The following is a 24,156-nucleotide window of genomic DNA, read 5'->3' on the forward strand; positions in this document are numbered from 1 at the left end:
AAGTTAGCTGGATGTGTTAGGAGAGGCCTGTAACTCTAGCTACTGATGGACTCAAGTTCAAGGCCAACCTGGGCTATATAGTAAGACTCTGTCTCAAAATAAGAAGTGAAAAGGAGGACAGTGCTTCAGTGACAGGGCACCTGCCTAACATGCACAGGGCCCAAGATTCAATCCCAGTACTGAAAAAAATGCATAAAATGTTCTAAATTTTCCCAGAACTCACTATTCCTGTTCTCAGAACTTGACGGGGGTCAATATTCTTGTTTTAATATGAGAGAATGATCAGGAGTGTGAATTCCATCTACAGTGCAGGCTAGCATTTTGTAGGCTCAAAATTGAATCTGGTTTTTACCAAGCTCACCACTTCAGAAAGAGAAAAGGAATCCTGTTAGATCAGTCGTGGATGATGCCAGACTACTGACCACACCTTGAGATTGTAATTTAAAATTTTTAACTATTCTTTTCTTTCTACAAACCATTCAGCAGAACAGAAAGACCAGCCTACCCTACAAAATATGATCAATGCCTAGGATGATTATATATCCCACTTTGCCTGGAGCCATCAATGTCTGCCATCTTGGAACTTTAATACCATTCACTTTCACTTTCAAAAGTATCCTAATTTGACCAATAAACTGGATTTACTTTTCATATACATATAGCCCATTAAACAACCATTTACATTACCAGTGGATATTCAAGGCAACCACAATGAAAACTGAGCTTTCATTGCTGAATGGTATGGGCTGGGCCCACCGTTTTCTAACATCAATAAATATGTAGTTGGCTTTAATCAAACTAGAGGCAGGTAATCAATCTTAGTTCCCCTGTATCCTGAGCATCTCTTTCCTGCAATCTCTTTAGTATGACAATTACATGATTCTTTGCTGTAGACTACAGACTCTAATCCAAATATCAAAACAGAAGGAATTTATTATGAAGTATTATGATCTTCCAGAACTCCAATAGAGGTTGAACCAAATCTTCATTCAGCCAGTAATGATGCAACTGAAAGAAATGCTCAAAATATACTGTTCTACCAGAAACTTCAGTGATTATCACCCACTGTTCATTGACTAAGACGGGATTGGAGAATAGACAGATCACCACAGCCTCCCAACTTCCATTTCTTTGTGTGCATTTTAAGTTTTGTTGAGGGGGCCTCTTCTTAGTAAACTTAGATCATGTACAGAACCTGAGTAGAAAAACACAATCTGCTTCTTACATTTATAAGCTCTTTCACACACAAAGCATACTCCAGGGGCTTTGAGGAGATGGAGAGGGAACCAACCTTCAGTATCTTCCAAGAACTAAAAAGGATTTGGGGGGAATTCAGAAGGAAGAAAGTGATAGTAAGAACATCAGTGACGGCCTCAGATTTTCAACTAAGAGTTCTGAGTACACTACCTCAGTGAGAGGGGATTAGAGTAGTTTTCGTGCATTTGTGTTTACACAGCATACACATTGTTCACACTTAGTTCTGCTGCTTGTTTCGTGGCCAGCATAGCCAAGAGGTCTACAGCAGACAAGGAAGCATAGGCCTACAACCAGGTTCAAAGGGCCAAGACTCTTGCCTCTACTACATAGACTGGGCTCCACAGACTGCTGCTTCTGAGTAACATTGGCAAGATGATCTGTGAGTAAAATATTCTGCCACAGGCTGACAGCAGTCTTCCTATAATAGTTCTATAAAAAAGAGAAATAAAGACTACTTTTTGAAATTAAACTGGAACATAATTTTAGGGGGGAAATGTGAATTAATTTATAGAATGTTTACATTCTGAACTTCCAGATAATGTTAGCTTTATTGTTTCTAGTCTTACCATATCCAAACTGGCAGAGGTGCAGAGGCCAAGGGTGTTTTGCTTGTCTTTATTGCATTGTGCTTCCACCCCGTCTTCCTCACTCTGCTCCCTTCCTTCCTCCCTCCTATTCTTTCTCTCTCTCTTTCCTTCATGTGCAAGTCTCTCTGGAGCAGCAGTCTTGTTTGTCTCTATGGGGGTCCCTTGAGTTATTTTTTCACTGCCCTAAATCTACCTAGCTAAGTCAGTGGATGCTCAAAACCAACTCATTATGTATTTTCTTTTTCTTTTTAATCAAGAAATTCACAAGTCCACACAGGAGGGCACAATGCCTTTCAGGGTCGGCTGTGGCCTAGTGAGGAGACTGAAGTCTGCGCTGCTAAACATAGATTTTGCAGATCTGTTGGCTCTTCAGCTCATAGCACTCAGCGCCCTGGCTCTCCAGCAGCTCCTTCTCCTCCCCAGACTCTGGCGCCTTCAGAGGTGGAAAGTGGACAGGAGAAGTGATGAACTCGTAGTGGCGGTCCAGATAGCGCAGATAGATGAGCATGTGCAGGGCGTAGGCCAGCACCAGCAACAGGATCAAGGACATGGCCAGGCCGATCAGAACAGCTGGCGAGAAGGAAGACACGCAGTCTCGGGCCTGGGCAAATTGTGCCCCCTTAATAGTGAAGCTCTGAATCTGTTCGGAGAAAGAAAAGAACACAAGTCACCTGTGCTTTCCTCTACAAACCAATTCTCACTGTTCTTGTGATTCTGGGCCCCTAATTAACCAAATTTAACATACTGTAATGGCTAGTTTTAATTGTCAACTTGCCAGAATCTAGAATGACTTGGGAGGAGAGTTTCAATGAGGGATTACCTAGAACACATTCTCTAGGAACGTATCTGTGAAGGGTTGGCTTGGTTATATTCAATGACAAGGGACGACCTGACCCACTGTGCATGGCTCTGCTCCCTGGTTTGGGTCCTGGACAGTACACGACTGGAGAAAATGAGTTGAGTACTAGGTATGCATGTGTTTGTGTTCTTGACTGTGAATGTGACTAGGTGCTTCAAGTTTCTGCTACCTTGACTTCCACTCAGTGATAGACTATCACCCGGAACGGTAAAACAAAGTGTTTGTCCTTCGCAGTTATTTTTGACAAGGTATTTTATCACAGCAACTAGGAAACTAGGATACATACTGTCACAAAATTGTGGAATAATTTAAACACACGATCCAAGAAATATGATTACACTTACTGAGACAGTGAAGCTTTGTTTTGAGACAAGGTTAGCCCAGGTTGGCCCTAAACTCCCTTTGTTCCTCCTGCTTCAGCCTCCCTAGCATAGGGGTTATAGACATGAGTCACCATGCTAGGCTTGAAATGTGATTTTAAAAGAGAATTTGCTCATAAATTCTGGGATGGATAACTGTGGTAACTAAAGGTATCCTACAATTCAAGACTAGGAAATAAAACTTCTGATTTTGATATTCTAGACAATGTAAAACCACAACCACAACTGATAAATTCAAACCCTTCAGAATTCTGTAACTGAAGATTAAAAATATTCAAAGAAACTGTATGTACTTCTCTTCACTGTTCCTTAAATAATATAGCACAGTGGCTATTTGCATAGTACTTATATTAGGTATTATGAATAATTTAGAGATGATTTAAAGTATAGAAGAGGTTGTATGCAAATGCTATGCCATTTTATACAGAAGACTTGAGCATCCTCTGGTTTAGGTGTTAGCACAAGGTCCAGGAATGAATCTCCATAAATGTCAAAGAGATGACTGTTTATACCTGCTTTTCTGTGCATACATACCTACAGTAAGGTTTAATTTGTCAATTATGTAGAGGAAAAGATTAATAACTAGTAATAAAAAGAACAATTATAGGTCGTAGCAGTCGGGGCTGCGGGAGCAGAGGCCAGGCCTCGCGGCTCGGTGACTGCCCTCTGCTTCGCATGCGCCCGCCCCGCCGGGCCACCACGATGCCCAAGAGGAAGGTCATTCAAGGCGGCGGGCAAGGAGCCGAAGAGCAGATCGGCGTGGCTGTTGGCCAAACCTCCTGCCAAAGTGGAATCCAAGCCAAAAAAGGCCGCGGGAAAGGACAAATCTTCAGACAAAAAAGTGCAGACAAAAGGAAAAAGGGGAGTAAAGGGAAAGCAGACAGAAGTAGCCAACCGGGAGACTAAAGACCTGCCCGAGGGAAACGGAGAGACCCGCAAGCCAAGTCCGGCCGATCGGCATCCTGTCCTCAGTCTCCCCACCGCCCTTGTACAATCCAGAGGAATATTTTTATCAGGAATATTTTGTAAATGCAAGTTTTTTAGTAGCTCTAGAAACATTTTTGAAAGGAGAAAATCCCACCTCATCCCATTTTTTAAGCGTAAATGATTTTTTTAAGAGGTGAAATCATTCGCTGGTTGTTTATTTTTTGGTACAACCAGAAAATAGTGGCATATTGAATCATGGGAGGCTGTCACTGTCTTGGGTATCAGTGTAGTTCCATAGAGGGGGTTAGTTTTGGATCCTGTGACCCAGAGAATGCTAAATGGAAACTTGGGAGTCTCAATTGTGCATTTAATGTGTCTTGAGTATTTTAGATGACTTCTAGTCCTGTGTTTTTGGTGAACAGTTTTCTAAAAAAAAAAAAAATACCACTCCTTGGTCATCGCCCTGTCAGAACTGTGTGCCCTCTGTAACATCTGGTCATGGTGGTCCAGTTTTCCTAATAGTTTTGAAAATGTGCTGTGAAAGATGAAAATTTGAGTGTCTAGTATATGTGATAACAAATTTCAGTGGAAAGAAAGATTGTTGGTCAGCGTTTGATGATGCTGTTAAATGAGTCCCCTAAAGGGAAATGTGCCACCAGGTTCGAAGCAGGAGCATCATTGGAATAACTTTTAAAAAGAAACACAGTACATGGTTCTTTAGACTTTTGGTACATTTATTAATAATTGTGTATGAATTGAAATGTCTGTATACTGGTTCTCAACCAGTAAAATCTCAGTATGAAAGAAAAAAAAGAACAATTATAATATTTCTGTAAAAAGGTTCTTGAAAAATTGTGAACTGTTTATTTTTCCATTTAATGCTTTCAGACTGTGTGATGTCAGGTTTCCAAAACAGAAAGTAAAGCCTCAGATAAAAGGAGACCACATCATGCAGATGGGTACCATTTCGGAAAAGCTGTACACTAGCCACTCCTTGCATTCTGTCCACGGAATAGGAAGAGAAGCTTCCTCTTTAATTACTTGGAACTAGAATAGTTCAAATTGACAAGAGGGCCTGATGTCTAAATACTACATCAAAATGAAAGAAACTGGATTATGAAAAAACTTCTGCAAACCCAAAAGAATCACTGTGGAAGACAGCCCCTAATTAGTGGGCTCATGGAGCATAATACTACACAATGTCTCCTCATTCCATCACCTGCTTCATTTTTAAAGGATATATCAAAAAATTAAAAGGATATTTATGAAATCCATAGGTAAATGGATGGAACAGGAAATAATCATCCTGAGTGAGGTAACCCAGACCCAGAAAGGCAAATATTCTATGTTCTCTCTTATAGCTGGATGCTAGCATTGAAATTTTAGATATGCATATTTGAAAATTCAGAGAGGTCAAAGACTAGTAAAAGGCCATGGGCAATGGGGGGGACTTCCCTGGAAGGGGAGATGGAATGCGATGATATAAAGGGGAAGGGGGGCATAAAAGAGTAAGAAGGGTTAAATGGGGTGGAAATTTGGAGGGCAGGGCAGAGGAGGGAGGGATAACCAACACTAAAGGCCTTTAGAAAAAGCCATATGGCGGCCTACCACTATAGAAACTACTTATAATACATACATATATATTATTTTTAATTTTTAAAAAAGATTAAAAGGAGTTACCTTATAACAGGGGACATTGCCCCTACTAGACACCACAGTCATCCAAAGTCAAACCACAATACCAGGAATGGACTCTATCTTTTGAAGCTATTGACCAGGGGACCCATAGACCCCCCCCAAACACTGCTGGCCATTGCTCTTGCTCTTAGTAACCCACCAGAACTTCACAGTAAGACCCTAATTGTAGGACAAACAAAGAGAAATCAAGCTGAGGCTGACTTCAAAGCCGCATCTCTAGTGCTTAGCTTTCATAGAGCTGGAAGGTGCTGTATAATCTATCTGAAGAGAAAACTTAGTGTGAACCTTATCCAGTTGTGAATCCTACAAGGTACAACTGGCCTGGAAAGATCTGCTACATGTGCAACAGTGACATTAATATTATGACATTGATATCAGGTGTAGGAACCTGAAGTTAAACAGTCCACAGGCCATGGGAGAAAACCTAATACAACTATCTGCTAAATAGATATAGTATTAAATTGATTGCTAATGATGTACTGTTATGCCCAGAGATTAATGCATCTCTCAACTCTCAGCAGAGAAGACTCCCTATACAGCAGATGGTGATTAATACAGAGAACGATAACCAGCCAACATGCAGAGAATAAGAGGCTGCAGAGTGCTTATCCCTGAATAGGACACCTATCAAACTTCTGCCTCCCAAAGCTTGGTGATCATTGTGGAAGAGGGAACAGAAAGACTGTAAGAGCCAGAGAAGGTGGATGACCACAGGAAACAGAGTTTTCCAGACAGCTGGGCAGTTACTCATATGAACTAAGAGCAGTGGTGACAGCATGGACAAGTCCCATATAAGCTCAAGCTAGACAAAATCCCAGCACAGTCCTGGGGAAATACGTAAGAAACTCTAACCCTACTAAGAAACTATTGGCAATTATGGCTGTTGGGAGAGGAGAGCCAGTCTCATTTGGAGCCTGGACCAGGCTGCAGTGAATGAATTTACATCGAAGGACATTTGAGACACAAACCTAACTCTATAGGACCTTCTATCTATTCTAAAGTACAGAAATTTGGTGGGCAGGATTAGAAACGGGGTGCAGATATAAGAGGGGATCTACATATGATCAAAGCATACTATATGAAATTCACAAAATTAAATTTAAAAAAAATTGTATTTATCTGAGGCGTCTGAGTTTCCATGCATGCCATGTCATTCTGCACAAAGATGGTCCTCAGTATCCATGACTTTCATTCATGGACGTTCAACCAGCCACCAACTGTGGATCCAAAATATTCTGGAAAAAATTGTACTGTACATGTGCAGTGTAACAATTACTTATATTGCATTTACATGTCACTAGGTATTATAAGTAACCTAGAAACAACTGAAAGTGTATGGAAGGCTGTACATGGGTTATATGTGACTATTATGCCTTTTTATATAAGAGACTTGAGCATCCACAGATTTGGGTACTCATGGGAAGAAGAAGGGTCACAACTAATCCCTTGTACATACTAAGAGACAAATGTAGATTATCCTATAATAGGAAAGACAAGCAAGCCTGCATGTGTGGAAAGCAGCCTTTTGGAAAAACCCCTCTCCCCGGACCTGAACTTGCATTCTGTCATCTGTTCACATTATGGGCATTTCCAAACAACTCATTTATGATACACATTCACTGTGAGGATGCTACTGAGGGCATACATGTTGCACAACATTGTAGGGGAACATATTCCTTGAAACAAGTTCTCTGTAGTCTAGGGACTTTATGAACATATAATGAAATGTTTCTTCTTTAGGCTGGCTGCTCCACAGCTTCTAAGCTAAATTGTGCTTCATCCTGCCAGTAGACGTGTTATTTCTGTGGTTTTGTGAACCAATACTACTGGTGACTCCTCAGTCATCTTCTGATATTCTTTTTCTTTTTCTTCTTTTTTTTTTAATCCCCTGTCTTTGCCCTTTTGTTTTGTTGTTGCAAAATATACATAACATAAAATGTACTGTCTTAACCATTAATATATGAAAGTCCTAAAAGGTATTGTAAAATCCATGCCTGGCATGGCCCTGGGTGCTTCTGTATATGAGGTCATTCATTCTCTATATTCATAAAGACAGGTCAAAAGCTGACAAGATTAAGTAACTTATCCATGTAGCTATGATTTGAAATCAGTTCTAATTCCAAAAAGTAAGCTCTATCCCTTCCCCACTGACCTTGCATCAACATTGCACCTCCCCCAGCCTGAGGGGAATTTATATGAACACACACACACACACACACACACACACATATATATATATTTCCATGTATATGGAAAAGACTAGAACATGGCCTTATAAGGGACATGCAAAGCCATGTCTGCTATTTCAGTGAGTTGACAGAACAAGCTAAGCTTTTGCCAAAGTAAACAAGATAGAGTTGAGAGGATTCTCTGCTGTCCTCCCAAGCCTTTCTCTGACTGCCTTCTAGAACTCTGGGATATTTCTGACTCCCTAACTGATGATTCCTATGCTAACTGCCAACACTGTCACTCACACTACAGAGTTACTTCTTATCTGTCCTGATAGGATGCTGCTCCACTCCCTGAGGAAATCAAATAAGTGGCCCTTAGAGGCTCTTGGGACAAAGGCCTCTCAGCCCAGGAAGTGTCAGTCACCGGCCTTCAGTCACAGCTGTGCTAGGGTTTAGATAATGATTGGTGACTAGGTAAACAGGAACTTAAAAAGCCAGTCCTTGGCAGGGATGCTGAGGACACAAGGAGAGGAAACACTCCATCCTACTCCATTGTATACCTTAGAAGACTGAAAATAAGCCAACATTCCTTTGAAAGCATGAACTCTCGTTCCTTAAACATCTCTTTCAGGTGATTTCAAACAAACACTGAGTTCCTTGGCACCAAGTATGCAGGTGTACTGAGCTTTAGTTTATTACCTGGAAATCAATAAAAGTGACCTCCCACGGGCTTGCCACGTCGCCTGTGCTGCTGGGCAACAGCAGGGCATCGTTCCGCTGCAGGCTGCTGACGCGTTGGCAGTGGTAGGAATAACTTGACAGAGCGTATATATCAGTTGCATTGAAAGTTGTTTGCACTGAATTGTTGAAAACAATCTCGACTCGATGCAAACTAAACCAACTCTGGCTGGGCAGTTTGTTGTAATTGGTAAGGATGAATCTGAAAATTATTATAGTTAGTGTTACCCAGTGCGCTTTTACTGCATTTACTGACCCGGGGCTTCATCTATGAACAATACAATGGCGCCCTCTTTTGTCAGGCTGTGGAACTGATCTGGGGATCAGCTTCCCTTTGGCTCCAAGTAAAAACTCCTCAAGGTTGGTGAGAAAGTCTATGACTGACCAACCAGAAGTAAGGAATACAAAAATCCTACCAAAAAATCTCTTTTAAAAAAGAATCAATTTATATTTATTGTTGTTGCCAGAAATTTGATAGAAACTTAAATGTACATTAACAGAATTAAATTGTCATAAAATAATAATAGCTTTCTTACATACCATTCACATTTCTATCTTACTAGCATTTGTTTAATCTTATCTACTCCACTGTGAGATGAACAATATTGCTATGCTCATTTCACACACGAAACCCCAAGGGACAAAATGCCTTGCACACTCAGATTCAACCTGAAACCAAAGTCCTTACTGTCAACCAGTCAAGAGTAGAATATTCTCAAGTCATGAAAAATTATAATGTATATGTCATAAATTTCTTTTCATTTTAAAAAGTGAATGACTGCATAAAACAAAAGTCAAGAATGATGGTATTAAAAACATTAGTAATTACAAGTGTTAATTGGATTATTGGTTACTTTTGTTTTCTTATTCTGTAGCTCAATATTGCTGATTTTTTTGGTTTTCAGGGGTTCTTCTTATCTTATTTCAGGGCTCGTTCAGAAGCAGACCCTGAGACAAAGATAGGACTATGAGGATTCAGTCAATTAAATATGTAGAGTGGCAGGGCATGGTGGTGCACACCTTTAATTCCAGCACTCAGGAGGCAGAGGCAGGTGAATCTCTATGAGACTGAGGCCAGTCTGCCTGTTCCAGGCCAGCTGTGACTATAAGGAGATCTGGTGGAGTGGAGGAAAGAGCAATGACAGCAAAGGGGAGACAGCTAACAGGCACAACATTAAACATGTTTCCAAAGTGGACAAGAAGAGCCAGATGTCATGGGGAAGCCTGGGAGTCAAGGCAAAAACCACACTTCAGAGTTATCTCTGAAGATTGCTGGAGTGCTTACATTCCTCCTGGCCTGGCCTAGAGTGGAAGGCAGTTGACCCTTTGACCAGCAAAAGCTTTTCTCAAGAAAGGATGGGCAGATGAAATTTGAGCAGGTGTGTTCTATCGCTCTCCAATGTTAAGACCTAAATAGATACAGATAAGGTATTGCCGGTGTGTGTTGTACATCTTTATCTTAAGTAAAAATGGTGATGATAATAACAGCGGTATTTTCCAGTTGAAAAAAGTGCTATTACAAATCAAAAGTATTCACCTTTTCTAGATCAGATATGTACATCTTTTTGGTCACCTAGTGGGATTCTGTTTCTCTTGAAGATTCTCTGAAGTGCTAGGTGTGTAGCTCCAAGGGGGAGTACTCGTCTAGCATGCAGAAGGCCCCAGTTTTCATCTCCAACAACAAAAAAGAATTTTCCATGAAAGATGGTAGTATGTATTTTCTAAATTATGATCAGTGAAACATCAGTGTCCCATAATGTGTAGGCAGGTGTTCTGAGGGTGAAGCTTTTCAAGGTTAAACTTAGGAAACACTGGATTACAGTTATAAAAAGCCAGTTTTCCTTAAGAATGTATCTTTTCAGATGCTTGAGTAAGTACATTTATGATGTGAATTTCCAAAGGAAGGCATGGTACATAGTCGTTCTCAAATAAGTCTGGTTACATAACCTTTTGCTGGAGAATCTTATGAATATTTTCACAAAGCCAAAGTGCACCACAGAGTGCAGCTCAGGAAGGAGTACTACTTACCCTGGCATATCCTATAGTTTTCCAAATAATGTTGAGACAAACTGTTCATCTCTACCAAAGGGTCACATACAGGAAGAGAAATACTATTTTTGAGTGTGCATGGATGTGCATGTTCATGTGTGTGAAAGTGCACACGCACGTGCAAGTGTGCAGGTAGAAGTCCGAGGACTACCTCAGGTGCTGTTCCTCAGACACTGTCCACCTTCTGTTGTGGCCCACTGGCCTAAGTGGCCAGTGAGACCGAGGGATCTGCCTGTCTCCACTCTCCCACTTTCTGCTGGGGTTACAAAAAGGAGCCCCTCACCTGGCTGTTCTTATGTGGGCTTTAGGGATCAAACTTTTCTTCATGCTTGCAGTGACTCAGCCATTCCCCAGCCCTTGAACTACATTTTTAGGAGAAGATTTATGCCTTCAAATTTCTTGTTTACTAACTACTGAGATAAATTATTAGAATATTTTTAGGAGAAAAAAATTTGTGCCTTCAACATTTTTATTGTTAAATGCTGAGACAAGCCATTATTAGTAGGTGCAACATTCCATAGAGAAAAATGGGGACCTTTATTGTTAGGTGCTGGGGAATTAAGATAAAGATTTATTTGTTGTCATAAATATGTGTGACTCATATCAGGAGCTACAAATCAGAATCAGCTTAAACCAGAGCCTCAAGCCCATAGAGCTTTATTTCTATCTTCTTCATTGTTTGGGGGAAAGGATACCACATTCTCAGATTCATGTGTCCTTAAGTTCCTCACTGAAGAATGCAAGAAGTAGAGGTTTGGGAGAGATTAAAGAAAGCATTCCTACAGGATCCTATCACCCACAGTCACTGATTTCTCGGGGTGCTTAGATATATATGGCATTTAATGTGTCACAGGATTGGCAAATCCAAGCCCTTGATACTCACATGAGGAATGAATAAATTAAGTAGAGTATATCTGAGGTGCTGAAACTATAACTACAAAGTGGTATCCCACCTACCTTATGTCAAGATCTTTGGACTCTTCAGTGTCACCAAACTTTAAAGACAACCTAAGAAAATAGAAACAATACAGCTCATCAAAATAGGATTGACTGGGATTGGCAGGATGGCTCAGCTACCGGGGACACCTTCTGCCAAGCTTGATGACCTGAATTCTGAGTTCAATCCCTAGAACCCACATGGTGGGAGTAGAAACCCCATTTTGTTAAGTGTGTCCTCTAACTTACACACACACACACACACACACACACATACACATACACACACCATAGTTTGCATGTACACACACACACCCCAAATAAATAAACAAATATAATTTTAATTTTTGAGTAGGAATGATTGGAATTAATTTACAACCATACTCAAAAATTGCCTCAGAATGGATCATAGCACTAAATGTAATGTCTAAAACTCAAAATTTATAGAAGAAACAGAATAGTTACACAATCTTGTGTAGGTAATGTTTTCTTGAAAAATACAAATCATAGTACATGAGAAAAGTTGATAAACTGGATTTTTATTATAGCAAACGAGTTTTGCTCTTCAAATAACCCTGTTAAGAAAAAAAAAACTATATAAACAAGTAAAATCAATAAAAATGAAAAAGAAAAGAAAGAAGAGAGAAAGAGAGAAAGGAAACAAAACAGAATTGGGCATAGTGGTGCCTGTCTTCCTAATCCCAACACTAAGGAGGCTAAGGAAGGAGAATTGCAAATTCAAGGCCAGCCTGGTCTATATAACTTTTTCTGGGGGAAAAAGTGATGGTGGGAGGGGATACAGAAAAAGAGAAAATACTCAAAATATTCATAAAAATACACATAAAGGACTTTATCTAGAATATAGTAAACTTAACTCGAAACTTGAAAATAATTAGAAGGTTGAACAGATAATTTATAAAGGGAAAGCATACAAATAGTCGGCAAAAAGATGCTCAAGTTCAGATGTGGTGGTATACTTCTGTAATCTCAGCTTTGGGAACTTGGGAAACTGTGGCGGGAGGATCCAGAGTTCAAGTTCACCCTTAGCCATGTAGTGAGTTTGAAACCAGACAAAGCTACATGACATCACATCTCAAAAACCTGAGGGGAGGAACAGGCCTGGAGAGATGGCTCAGGAGTTAACAGCACTTGCTGCTCTTACTGAATAACTGAGTTTGGTTTCCAGTACCTATGTCAGGAAGATCACAACTGCCTATAACTCCAATCCCAGAGGATCCAATACCTCTGGCCTCCATAGACACCTGCATTCCTGTGCACAGACAAACATACACATTCACACATAATTAAAAATAATAATAAAATAAGGGCTGGAGAGATAGCTCAGCAGTTAAGAGCACTTGCTGCTCTTCCAGGGGACCTGAGTTTGGTTCCCAGAACCCATCATGTGGCTCACAGTAGCATGTAACTCCAGTTCTAGGTAGGATCTGACACCCTCTTCTGGCCTTTACAGGCACCTGCATACATGTAGTGCACATATAAATACACAGGCAGACACATAATTAAAAATAAAGAAGTAAATATAAAACAATAATAAAACAAAAAGATGATCAGCATCATTGTGCACTAGAAAAACAAAATAAAAACATATTAACACATCACAGCACAGCAAACAGAATGAAACTTTTTATATACTTTTGATACTATGTTTATGCACCCTTTCTTGAAAGTAAACACCAGATTTCCTGGAACAGAACTAGATTAATTACTCACTCATAGGAATAACAGTATTGGTTCTCCTTTCAGTGTAGTTCCTTCCCTGGGCAACATAATGAGAGTCAGGCATCATCCTACATATACTGGGATAGGTAATGGGACTGAGAAGCTCCAGAATTAGGAGATTTGCATGGAGGGAGTCAATGGCTCTTTCCTCACCTTCTGAATGTGAGAGAGAATAAAGTTCCCTTAGAGTCAATAAATTCTTCTTGGAAAGAGAAAAGGAGAGATCCCAGGTTCCTACTCAGGAGTATAAGAGGAAGAATTTAACTAGCCTTTAGATGAGAGCAAATAACTTACCATAAAAGACACAAGTGGCTTGAAGTTCAATATCTTTGGTTCAAAAATAAATATATCCAGCAGAAAGATGTGTCTCTTTGGCTCCCCAACCCCTGGAATGTCCCTGCGATCCTGAGTATCACTACCATTTGGTATGTGAATACATTACCCTAAAGAGGTTAATCTCTTACTAAGTGCAAAGCTTATCCTTTAGGCCAAAGCCTGGTAAAATTTGCTCAGAAATTATTAAGCATTCAGAAAGATTTTCTCCCCAATCTCACACTGATGAGGATATAAAGCAACTGGATGGAATTCTCATATAATTCTGGTAGAAAGGCAAAATGATTCATTTTAAACTACGAGACTGGTGTTCACCACTCAAGAAGTAGAGGCAGGAGGATCAGGAGTTCAAGGCCAGTTTTGATTACACAGAAAGTTTGAACATAGCTTGGAATACAACAGACCTTGTCTCAAAAAGAGGGAGGGGGGCTGATTTTTTTTTTTTTAATTTGGAGTCAAGTATGATGGTGCACATCTGTAATTCCATCACTGGGGAGATTGAGATAGGAAGAATGCTCTAAGTTTAAGACTAACCTTCATTGGGGCTGGAGAGATGGCTCAGCAATTAAGAACCCTGGCTGTTCTTGCAGAAGACCCGAGTTCGATCTCAGCACCCACGTGGTAGCTAACAACTGTCCGTAACTCCAGTCCCAGGGAATCCAATAGTCTCTTCTGACCTCTGCAGGCATTGCACGACACAGGTGCACTTACCCACATGCAGGCAATACACACATACACATAAAATAAAAATAATAAATAAATTTCAAAAAAAAGACTAACCTTCACTATGTAGTAAGTCACAGGCCATCCTGACTACAGTGCAAAACCCTGTCTCAAAAATCCAAAAGAATTTTTTTTAATTTTTTTAAATAAAGTTTAGCAGTTTTGTAAAATGTTGAGCATGCCCATGTGACATGAATCAGCCATTCTACTACTTTGGGAAATGATAACTAAGAAATGAAAATGCATTCTGCCTCAAAGACTTATACATGAATGTTCGTAACTAACAAGTTGCATAAAAAATGGAGGAGAAAGGCAAACTTCCAGCAATGGGTGAATGGATAAGTAAATTGTGACAAATCCATACAACAGATTCTAAGCAGCAAAGGAAAAGAGCCTCCTCCTGATCATAGAAGATGGTCTAAGTCATTATGCTAAGTAAAAGAAGCCACAGTTAAAAGTACATACGATATGGTTGTATTTACATAAAATTCTAGAAAACAAAAATTAATCTCTAATTATAGGAGCCAAATCAGTGGTGACTGGAGAGGTAGGAGTGGTCTGAGTGATGGATTACAAAGGGAAGCAAGGATATTTGGGCCATAGTGATAATGTTTGCGATCTTGGTTGTGGTGATGGTTTATGGATGTGCACATGTGTGACAAGGGATCAAATGATACACTTCAACACATGTAATTTATTATTCTTCACCCGTATTTCAGTGAAGTTGGAAAAATAAGAATAAGCTAGATGGTGATACAAGGAAAGTGTGAGAAATTTAAATATGCAGAGGATTCTGCTGCAATATTGTGTCTAGAAGTCGGAGCACCTTGATGCACACATTATAATACCAGAGAAAGCAAAAGCAGATAGCTTTAAGAGTGAAAAATGTCATACATATGTAATCTCATTAACTTGACCTACTTGCCAAGAACAAGAAATATCAATGATTGCACTGGAATTTATCTTAATACTATTTATGGGGGAGGGCTGTGATAATTGCAAAATAAATCATAGAACTATAATTGATAAAGAAATATTTGCATTTTCTTACATCTTAAACTTGAACACCATAGATGTACCTATTTGCAAACACTTTTATAGCCTTTTTACTAAGTAAAGCTTGTCTTCAAAGGGTCCCTTCCCTAATAGCATTTTTATTACTACAAATTACCAAAAAATACTTCAAAGAAAGTGCATTTCACAAAATGTATTTTATAAATTTCACTCATTTTTTATTTTAACAGAAATTTCTTTAGTTCTTCCTTTGGACCATAATAGTTTGGCCACCCACAAGCTTGCTCTGTAGCTAATGAATTAAACCTCAGTGTAAAGTCATTACGAGCCATCCAGCGCTTGATCAGGCAACTGACCACCTCCCAGTAGCAACTTACCAAGAGCTTCCCCCAGCAGGCCTGGTTTCAGTGGAAGGTGGTGAGCATGCTCTGCTTTGGAGCAAATAGCATGAGGCCAATTTCAATGAAGCAAATCCAACATTCATTCAGATCTTTCAAGTGCCAGGAGCCATACCACTAACTGAGGACTCAAAGACGATACAACCCAGAGCAAGAGTTGAGAAAAGAACTCACCCAGGTGCCCTATTCTTACACATTTAAAACGGATTCTTAATTCTTCAGATTATAATTGTCCAACTTCAAACTGTGCACAGATGTTCTGTGTCTGTGCACATTGTTCTGTGCATATTGTGCTGTATTTGCAAGGATTTCACTATTTAAAAAGACTTCCATAGCAAATCTGTCTGCCGAATTTGTCTATCCCTGAATGTTTCATTTCCAAAAGCTAAAACATGGTCATCATTTTTCAGTCAGTGCTTTTGACCTTGTATGGTTATATCTCTGCTCGGGTTTGTTCTTTCAGCAACTCCCACTCTGTGTCAAAAGTAAGGGTTCCCTTACCAGTACAGCAAAGTCATCTCATTAATTTGCAATTCAAAGGAATCAACCTCATCAGGTCTTAGCAGGTGGTCCTTGAAACACCGACTTTCTAAGAAGAGTTCCATGGCTTATTCTCCAAGTAAGGGTCAGTCTACACTGCCTACACAGTTGCCTGAGCAGTTCTGCAAGAGATGGTGCTGCCCACCTGGGGCTTACACCAAGGGAGAACTCTAGGTCCATGACTAGGAAGCTATCAGTGCCTGCCCAATTATTGATCATCCAAAGGGCTAAAATTCAGTTCCCAGCACCTACACAACTATAACTCTAACTTAGTGGCCCTCTTCTGGCACACACATGCACGTATAGACTCATAAACATACACACAGACACATAAATAAAAAAATAAATCTAAAAAGATTATTAAAAAGAGAAATAAAAAGCTCAAAAGGCCTCTCTGCCAAGTAGCTAGACAGCAACAGCTTTGCACTTCCTTGGAGCTGTCATTAGAGCTAAGGAGAAAAGAGGACACGTTTTTAATAGCATTCGACAAGTCCCCAAAGTGCTTATGCATGCTTCCTCATCTGGTTTTCTTAAGCATTTTAGACCCCCTCCCCACTTTGTTAACATTAAACTGTGTGTCTATAATCAGTTTCCTAACCTTGACCCTCACTTCCTCACCTGGGATGATGAGCTGTAGCTCAGAAAGCTATTGTGAGGACTACCAGACTTGGGAAGGGCCTCACCAACCCAGGCTCCTGGTGAAAGCACAAAGCCTGTTAGCGATAATGACTAGTTGTCACCATCTTCACCAACAATTACTGTTTGCAAAGTCACACAGCTCACTGGCAGAACTGGACCTAGGAGCCAAGTTCTTGTTTTTCCCATATGTGGTTTTTCACTGATGATAAGGTTTCCATGCCCAGTAAAAAACTGTGCTGCCCTGATTTTTCCCACAAATCCCTGAGGGTAAGGGTAAATAAAATCAAGGCAGGTCAGTTAACCAGGGACACACAAGATTATCCCCCGGGCAATCAGCTTCTCTCCCTGCAACTGACCACAAATAAAGAACCCTGTAGGGAATTAATTAGAGCCTGAAGGAAAAAGTCCTGATGTCTCAGCAGTGTGGGCATCTCTTTGATAGTCCTTGATAGCTGGGCTAGAACAAGATAAACAAAAGTGGAAGGATTCTTAAAATTCCCTAAATTCCTACTAAGAATCATTCTAAAGAGCAAGATACTAAGACCCATAACATGACTTTTAAGTATGTATCAACAGAATCCATTTTTACCCATCCTCAAGAGTTTTGTTTTGTTTGTCTTTTTGAGACAGGGTCTCCCTGTAGCCCCAGTTGGCCTAGATCACACTAGGTAAAACAGGCTGGCTTCAATCTCACAGAGATCTGCCTGCCTCTGCCTCTTGACGGCTGGGATTAAAGATGTGTGCCACCACGCCCAAATTTATCATTAGGAATTTTAAAGAGAGAAAGTTTGGGAATTAACAGGCATATCCAACCAAAGCATGTAAAGTATAAAAAAAGAATACATGTATGAGGACAGGCACAATATGACTCATCAAAGAATCCTCACCATCCTAGGCCAGAACAAAAGCAAAAAATCTTCCAAAAGCACCCACTATGCCAATAACTATCGAACACAAGTGAAACAGCAAATTTTCTCCCTCTGAACCAAAACAAACGATAGAAGGAAAAAAAATTCTTGGATGACTCAGAAGCAGAGAAGGGCTCTGAAAATTGATTGTTCTTCAAAAGGAATACCTATTTAATCTGCTTATCTCAAAAATCTGTTCATTTCATGTCTCAAACCAAAACCAATTATTGTACACACACTCAAATGCCCTCTAGAATTCTCTGAAATTTGACCAAAGATACTCTTACAAAACAAATTGTGGAACAGGCAATGTTCTATAATTTGAGAATGCCCTACCATGACTAAGCACACCATCTAAAGTCCTGGCTAAAGAGAGGCTTTTCTGATTCACCCAAGACATGTATGCCCTGTTGTGGCATGTAATTTCTTTCACAGCAAGACAAAGATACTTTGATTCTTAACATTTGGAGTTGAGACCAAACCTGAAACCAACTTTCCTTCCTTCCTTCCTTCCTTCCTTCCTTCCTTCCTTCCTTCCTCCCTCCCTCCCTCCCTCCATCCCTCCCCCTGAATGAATTTGGAAACTCTCATTTTCAAAATCCATATTTTCTAGAAGTTACTATGACAATTTGCTCAAGGGCTTAGAAAAGACTAGCAGGGAGAAAAAGAGCAACTCTTAAAGCTAATTTTGATTTGTTCTTTCATTTAAATATGAAGCACTTCCTCAAAGATAAGTGTTGGGCTGGTGCAACGGTGAGATGGCTCACTTCACTTGCTGAGGAAGCCTGATGACCTGACTTTGGTCCCTAGAGTCTACGGTGGAAAGAGAAAACCAACTCCAGGAAGTCAGCCTCAGACGTCACACATGTGCTCTGGCACATATGTGCTTTCACTCTTACAAATACATACTACATAAAATAATGGTAAATAAAATAAAGTTTTCAAAGATGAGTGTCAGGGTACACAAGGAGCCCACTTCTCTTCAACAACAAAGGGAAACAAACTGGTCCCTCACAGTTAGCAGGTCGCTGTACTCCTGTAAGCTTCTCAGTCAGAAAGATCAACTTACATGGCACTTTCTTCACTGCAACTTGAGTTGCCGATGTCCACTGTTGTATTTTGACCTAATGTTTCATCTGTAAGGTCCAGCCAGGTCTGATTCTTAAATTTAACTGTGATTCTTTTGGTCCAGAAGAGGATACAGGGGATTCCATCCCTGGAGAACTTAACAGGGTTATGATGGCTGAATGCATTCCAATGTTCTTTGCTCAGCTTATAGTGGAAAGCCTAATAAACCAAATAGAAGAAATTTAAGAGATGAATTTGAGTCCTTAGTAGCAAGGAATTCTGACAAGTATAAAAGTGAATTTGCATCATGTAATAATGATACATGCCTTTATATATTTACTCAAACTACAGCACAAATAGTAAACCAATTATTCTCGTGTATATACAAATAAAAGAAAAATTAGATGAGAGAGAACAGCAAACCAAGCTCACCAGTACTCAAAGATATACTTACTATTGTGCTCCTGTCCAGAAAAAAATAAAACTGAGCATTATCATGAAAAATGTAAGAGGTCAAGCAAAAGAAGAGAACTTTGTTTTCTCAGCTATAAGACTTCCATAACACAGCTCCCATCTGAAGTCCAAGTAAGTTTATGTTCATTATTAATATGATCATTATTTATATTTTCACAGTAGCTCTGAGAGAATTGAAAGGTGATTTTTAGTTAGTCTAACCTCCTGACATAACCGTACCTGTGTGAGTGGTATTGCTGTGAAATTCTGGATTGGTTTCATATCTCCATTATTCTGTTGACCTGTCGAATAAATAAATAATGATGTGTGTTATGGAAAAATCAGAGACCAACAGCTGAAGTTAGGTGAGGAGAGGAAGTTTAATAATTTTATGCTAGCGGGACTGACCCCATGAATAAAAGGAGTCAGACCCCTTGTTCCAGTTTTGGGGGCTTTATACCCATGTGTGGGAAATGCAAACAAAAGATAAAACAGCACGTAGGTGACAATTAAGTAAAAGGTACATGTGATAATCAAGCAAGGTAACATATGGCCATAAAGGCTGCAGGAATGCGAAAACTTTGGAAAACAAAGACTTCCATCCTGGGCAATCACAGGGACAGGATGGGAGACTTCTGCTCACCTCCCCATACCTGTCTCTTAAGAGTTTTCCCTGCTGCAAAGCTCTTAATTACCATCATGTTACAAAAGCTTTCCATTTCCATATTACCCATGAGGTCAGTCCCGCTAGCATAAATTTATTAAACTTCCTCTCCTCACCTGACTTCAACTGTTGGTCTCCAATTTTTCCGTAACATGAGTACCAAGGCTCAAGTCACTAGTTTATTAACATAGCTGAACAATGATAATACTATGCTAATCACTGACATATATCCAGTTTGAGCCTGATTTTGCTCATAATTTTAAATAACCTACTTTAAGATTTTTCCAGGAGGCACTCCAGGAACAAACAACACTGGTGAGAGAAGTCTACCCCAGAAAAAGCCCATCTATTTAGCTGGGCACGGTGGCATATCCCTTTAATTCCAGCACTCAGGAGGCAGAGGCTGAGGCAGGCAGATCTCCGCAAGAGCTAGACCAGCGTGGACTACATAAGTGAGTTCCAGGCCAGCGAAGGCTATGGGGAAACCCTATCTCAAAAAGATGAAAAAAATTAAAAAGCCCTTTTTAAATCCCTGCCCCTCAAGAAATCATAAGGGTGATTACAAGTCTTACCACTCCTTATAATTATTTCTTTATTTGAAGACGTTCGAAAGCTGAAATTGGAAAAAGAAAAAAAAAGCCTTAAATGCTGAACAAATATACAACTGAGATTTCACATGAAGTTTTAGGAAGTGTCTTCCAGTTTAGTTCCTCTCAGAGTACAGGAGGGTAACCGTAACTACTCAAACCTCTGCATTTTCAGTGATAAATTTCTGATTTTAAAAGAAAGGTATCAACCCACCAGGAGTCACACCTTTAAGAACATTAGCTTTTCCCTCCCCAGAAGCTATCAACTGTCCATAGATCTTCAGTCAGGGCAGGGATAGCCACACATCCAGAAATACATGGAGGAAATTGAAATCAATGGGTTATTAAACTTAAAAAGAGCCCAGCATAGTGGCACATGCCTTTAATCCCAGCACTTGGGAGGCAGAGGCAGGAGATCTTTGTGAGTTCAAGGGCAGCCTGGTCTACATAGCGAGTTCCAGGCCAGCTGGGGCTACATGGAGATGCTGTCTAAAAAAGACAAATTAATCAATTAATTAAAAATATATTTATTAAAAAAAAAAAAACCTTACAGTAATATCACCAAAATAAGATGCATTTAAGCTTTGGAAAAAACAGAAAATTTGAGTTTGAGGATTTAGCTCAGTGGTGGAGTATTTGCTCAGCAAGCATGATGCTCTAGGTTTGATCCATGGCGCCAAAACAACACAAAACAGAAAACATGAGCAGAAGAGGAAAATCCCTTGGGTGTTGTTTGGACTCTGGTGAAATGTTTATCCCCACCATCACTATCTGTGAGCAAGGAGGACACCCAGAGAAAAAGTGTCATACCACTAGCTCTGGCTTGCGTGCTGTAGAAATGCAGGCACTGTGGTGCTGTGCCAGTGAGCATTGTTCCGGGCGTGGCTGTCTCCATTCTTGGACGAGACCCTCTTTCGTGCCTGCCCAGCAAGGCCTACCCTGCAAGCCATCCTTGTTTCTTGGACAGAGTGGGTAAGGCTGTGGGGCTGGGTGACCCCTGCAGGCCACTGTGGCAGCTGTTTTGCCTGAGCCATGGGTGGGTCCTCTCTGTATAATACAAAGTGTTTTGCTAAGAGGAATCATCTTTGTTTTCCCTACACATTATCAGTAGTTTGAAGAATTTCTCCAGTTTTCTTATAGAAGCATGATGAATTAAATAAAAAGGTTTGTTAAATGGAGTCCCCCAGATCTGTGAACATGGTAGTAGTGTGGTGGTCTGAGGAGTGCTGACTGCCAGTCTATCCTGTAGGTGAGGTCAGTAGGAGTCAGGCCACTGGCTATGTCTTCTACTCTGCAGTGAAGAGCTATGTGTTGGGGGGGGGCACCGCTTGTGGGTGGCTTGGGGACATGGCTGGCTGCTTGTCCCTGTTCAGACAGCTGCCTCAGTCCTAACCTGTTCCTAGAAGGCCATGGTAGGGACGCTTTAAGCAATAATGTTGTCCAGACAGCATGTGTTCAGGGTCTGCCCTGTTATGAAGCTGGGAGGTTAGGTCTTCATGGTTTGAAATCAAACAGTGAAGGGTATTTATTTCAGGCATTGAAGACCTGAGTTTTCTAAGGTTTTCAGTGAACAGTGATTTTCATTGCTTATACCAAAAGGAGTTTTAAAGCAAGGGAGGTCTAAGAACAGTGTTCTCATGGGGGCACGACTGAAGCATCTTTCTCCTTGGAATGCACTGTGGTGTCTTGACCACACTCCATCCAGCAGGCTGATGCAGCTTTAACATGAATGGCACATTTTATTTTCAAGGAATTATTATTTATGTCCTTTTTGTAAATGAAAGATACTATTGTAAATCTTTTTATTAAATAATGTAAAGATGTATGTCTGTATTTTTGGATCATGTTATAAATTATGGATATATTATTTAATAAGTAAAGTATTTTTGGGAAGAAACAAAAAAAATAAATAAAATAAAATAAAACCTTCCATCATCCACAAAAAAAATATATGCTTGTCAAACAAAATACAAAAAATACAGAAAATTCTGATGAAATCTTTTAATAAATCAATTCTGATCCTTACGCATTGATATTATAAAGCTTATTTATGTGCCAAGCAGTGTACTATACATTGAGCTTTAACCAATAACAAAAATATAACAATGCATAATAAAATATTTTATAATGAAATCGTTGTGTTGTTAACATATTAAAGCCAAATTGTTCAACATTTATTCTTTTTAAAAATACAAATTCAGCCTTCTGCTTCCTTGGCCCTGCACGACCCGCAGGCCTCTCTCGGGGATAAGTCTATCCGGCCCTCTGCCTTGACTCCCCAGCCTCATTCACCTATCATCTCCCCTGCCTGTCTCTCCACCTAGCCTGGGACCTGTCCCATTCCTTGTCTTGGCACTGCAGACATGAAGGGAAACCACCACTGCTTCCTGATCCTTTGAATCCAGACCAACCCAGTTCTTCAGTGCAGTCCCCAGGAGCCCTTGAGGCCTCTTCCCACCCCCATCTCCCTTTGCATCTCTGGGTGGCATGGCCACCAGCTGCCCTAGACCAGCATCTTTCCTGGGCCCTGCTCCCAGGCCAGTCCAACCCCCATATTCCTGAGGCCAAAATCTTTCCTGGAGGGAGCCAGACCTTAGGAGAAAGCCTGAGAGCATCTAATCCTCATCTGAATTGGGTCTCTGTGGGAAATCCTAAAGACAAAAGCAATCGGGCCACCCCAATTCAAAATCAAAAGAGAAAACTGGAAGCTTGGACGAACCAGCTTTTCATGCCCAAAAAGTAAACCACAAAGGCACATAAATTTTACAAAAAGAAGCAGACCTAAACTTGAAGGCTTGAGTCTCACACAAGAATCAGAAATTAAAAAAGAAATTCACATGTCAAAATCACAGAAAATAATAACATGAAAAGCCAAAATAACATATCCCCACCAAATACCAATGAGAATACCAAATACAAAGAGAACCCCCTAGAGATAATGTAGGACATGGGACTCAAAAGAACAATTAAAAACATGATAAAAAAAAAAATCAGTGAATTTAAAGAACACACAAACAAATCAGAGAACTGAAGAAAGATAGGGATAAACTTCTGAGTGAATTCTGAAAAGACCTAGAAATATTGAAGACTACTCAGGAGAAATGAAGAAGGAAGTGAAACACTCAGTAAGCCAGTTAGAAATGACAGGAGAAAGCCTCACCAATAGGATGAATGAAATGGAAAACAGAATATCAAGATTGGAAGATAAAGTAGATGAACTAGACCACTCAAATAAAGATTATGACAAATTTAAGAAATCACAAGAATGGAATATGCAGGAATTGTGATACACCATAAAAAGACCAAACTTAAAACTTATAGGCATACAGGAAGGAGAAGAATCTCAGGATCATGATATGGAGTAGATCTTCAACAGGATTGTAGACGAAAATTTCTCTAAATTAAAGAAAGACATGCCCATACAAATACAAGAAGCATATAGAACACCAAACAGACAGGACCAGAAAAGAAACTCCCCAGTGCATTC

The 24,156-nt window shown here is 40.0% G+C and overlaps 1 protein-coding gene across 1 annotated transcript in view; it reads right to left on the minus strand.

The window, feature by feature from the left end:
- Positions 1 to 1,748: 1,748 nt before the first annotated feature.
- Atp6ap1l (ATPase H+ transporting accessory protein 1 like) overlaps positions 1,749 to 24,156 on the minus strand; it is a 41,083-nt gene continuing 18,675 nt past the window's right edge. The window contains exons 2-7 of the mRNA XM_008853296.1: positions 20,655 to 20,695; positions 19,659 to 19,720; positions 18,967 to 19,184; positions 11,624 to 11,674; positions 8,579 to 8,819; positions 1,749 to 2,484 (exon numbers count right to left, since the gene is read on the minus strand). Coding sequence (XP_008851518.1) covers positions 2,182 to 2,484; positions 8,579 to 8,819; positions 11,624 to 11,674; positions 18,967 to 19,184; positions 19,659 to 19,720; positions 20,655 to 20,695 — 916 coding nt within the window. The 3' untranslated portion in view covers positions 1,749 to 2,181. The remainder of the gene's footprint in view (positions 2,485 to 8,578; positions 8,820 to 11,623; positions 11,675 to 18,966; positions 19,185 to 19,658; positions 19,721 to 20,654; positions 20,696 to 24,156) is intronic.

This window comes from Nannospalax galili, unplaced genomic scaffold (assembly GCF_000622305.1).
Source record: "Nannospalax galili isolate Female #2095 unplaced genomic scaffold, S.galili_v1.0 scaffold45, whole genome shotgun sequence".
NCBI classification, from domain to species: domain Eukaryota; kingdom Metazoa; phylum Chordata; class Mammalia; order Rodentia; family Spalacidae; genus Nannospalax; species Nannospalax galili.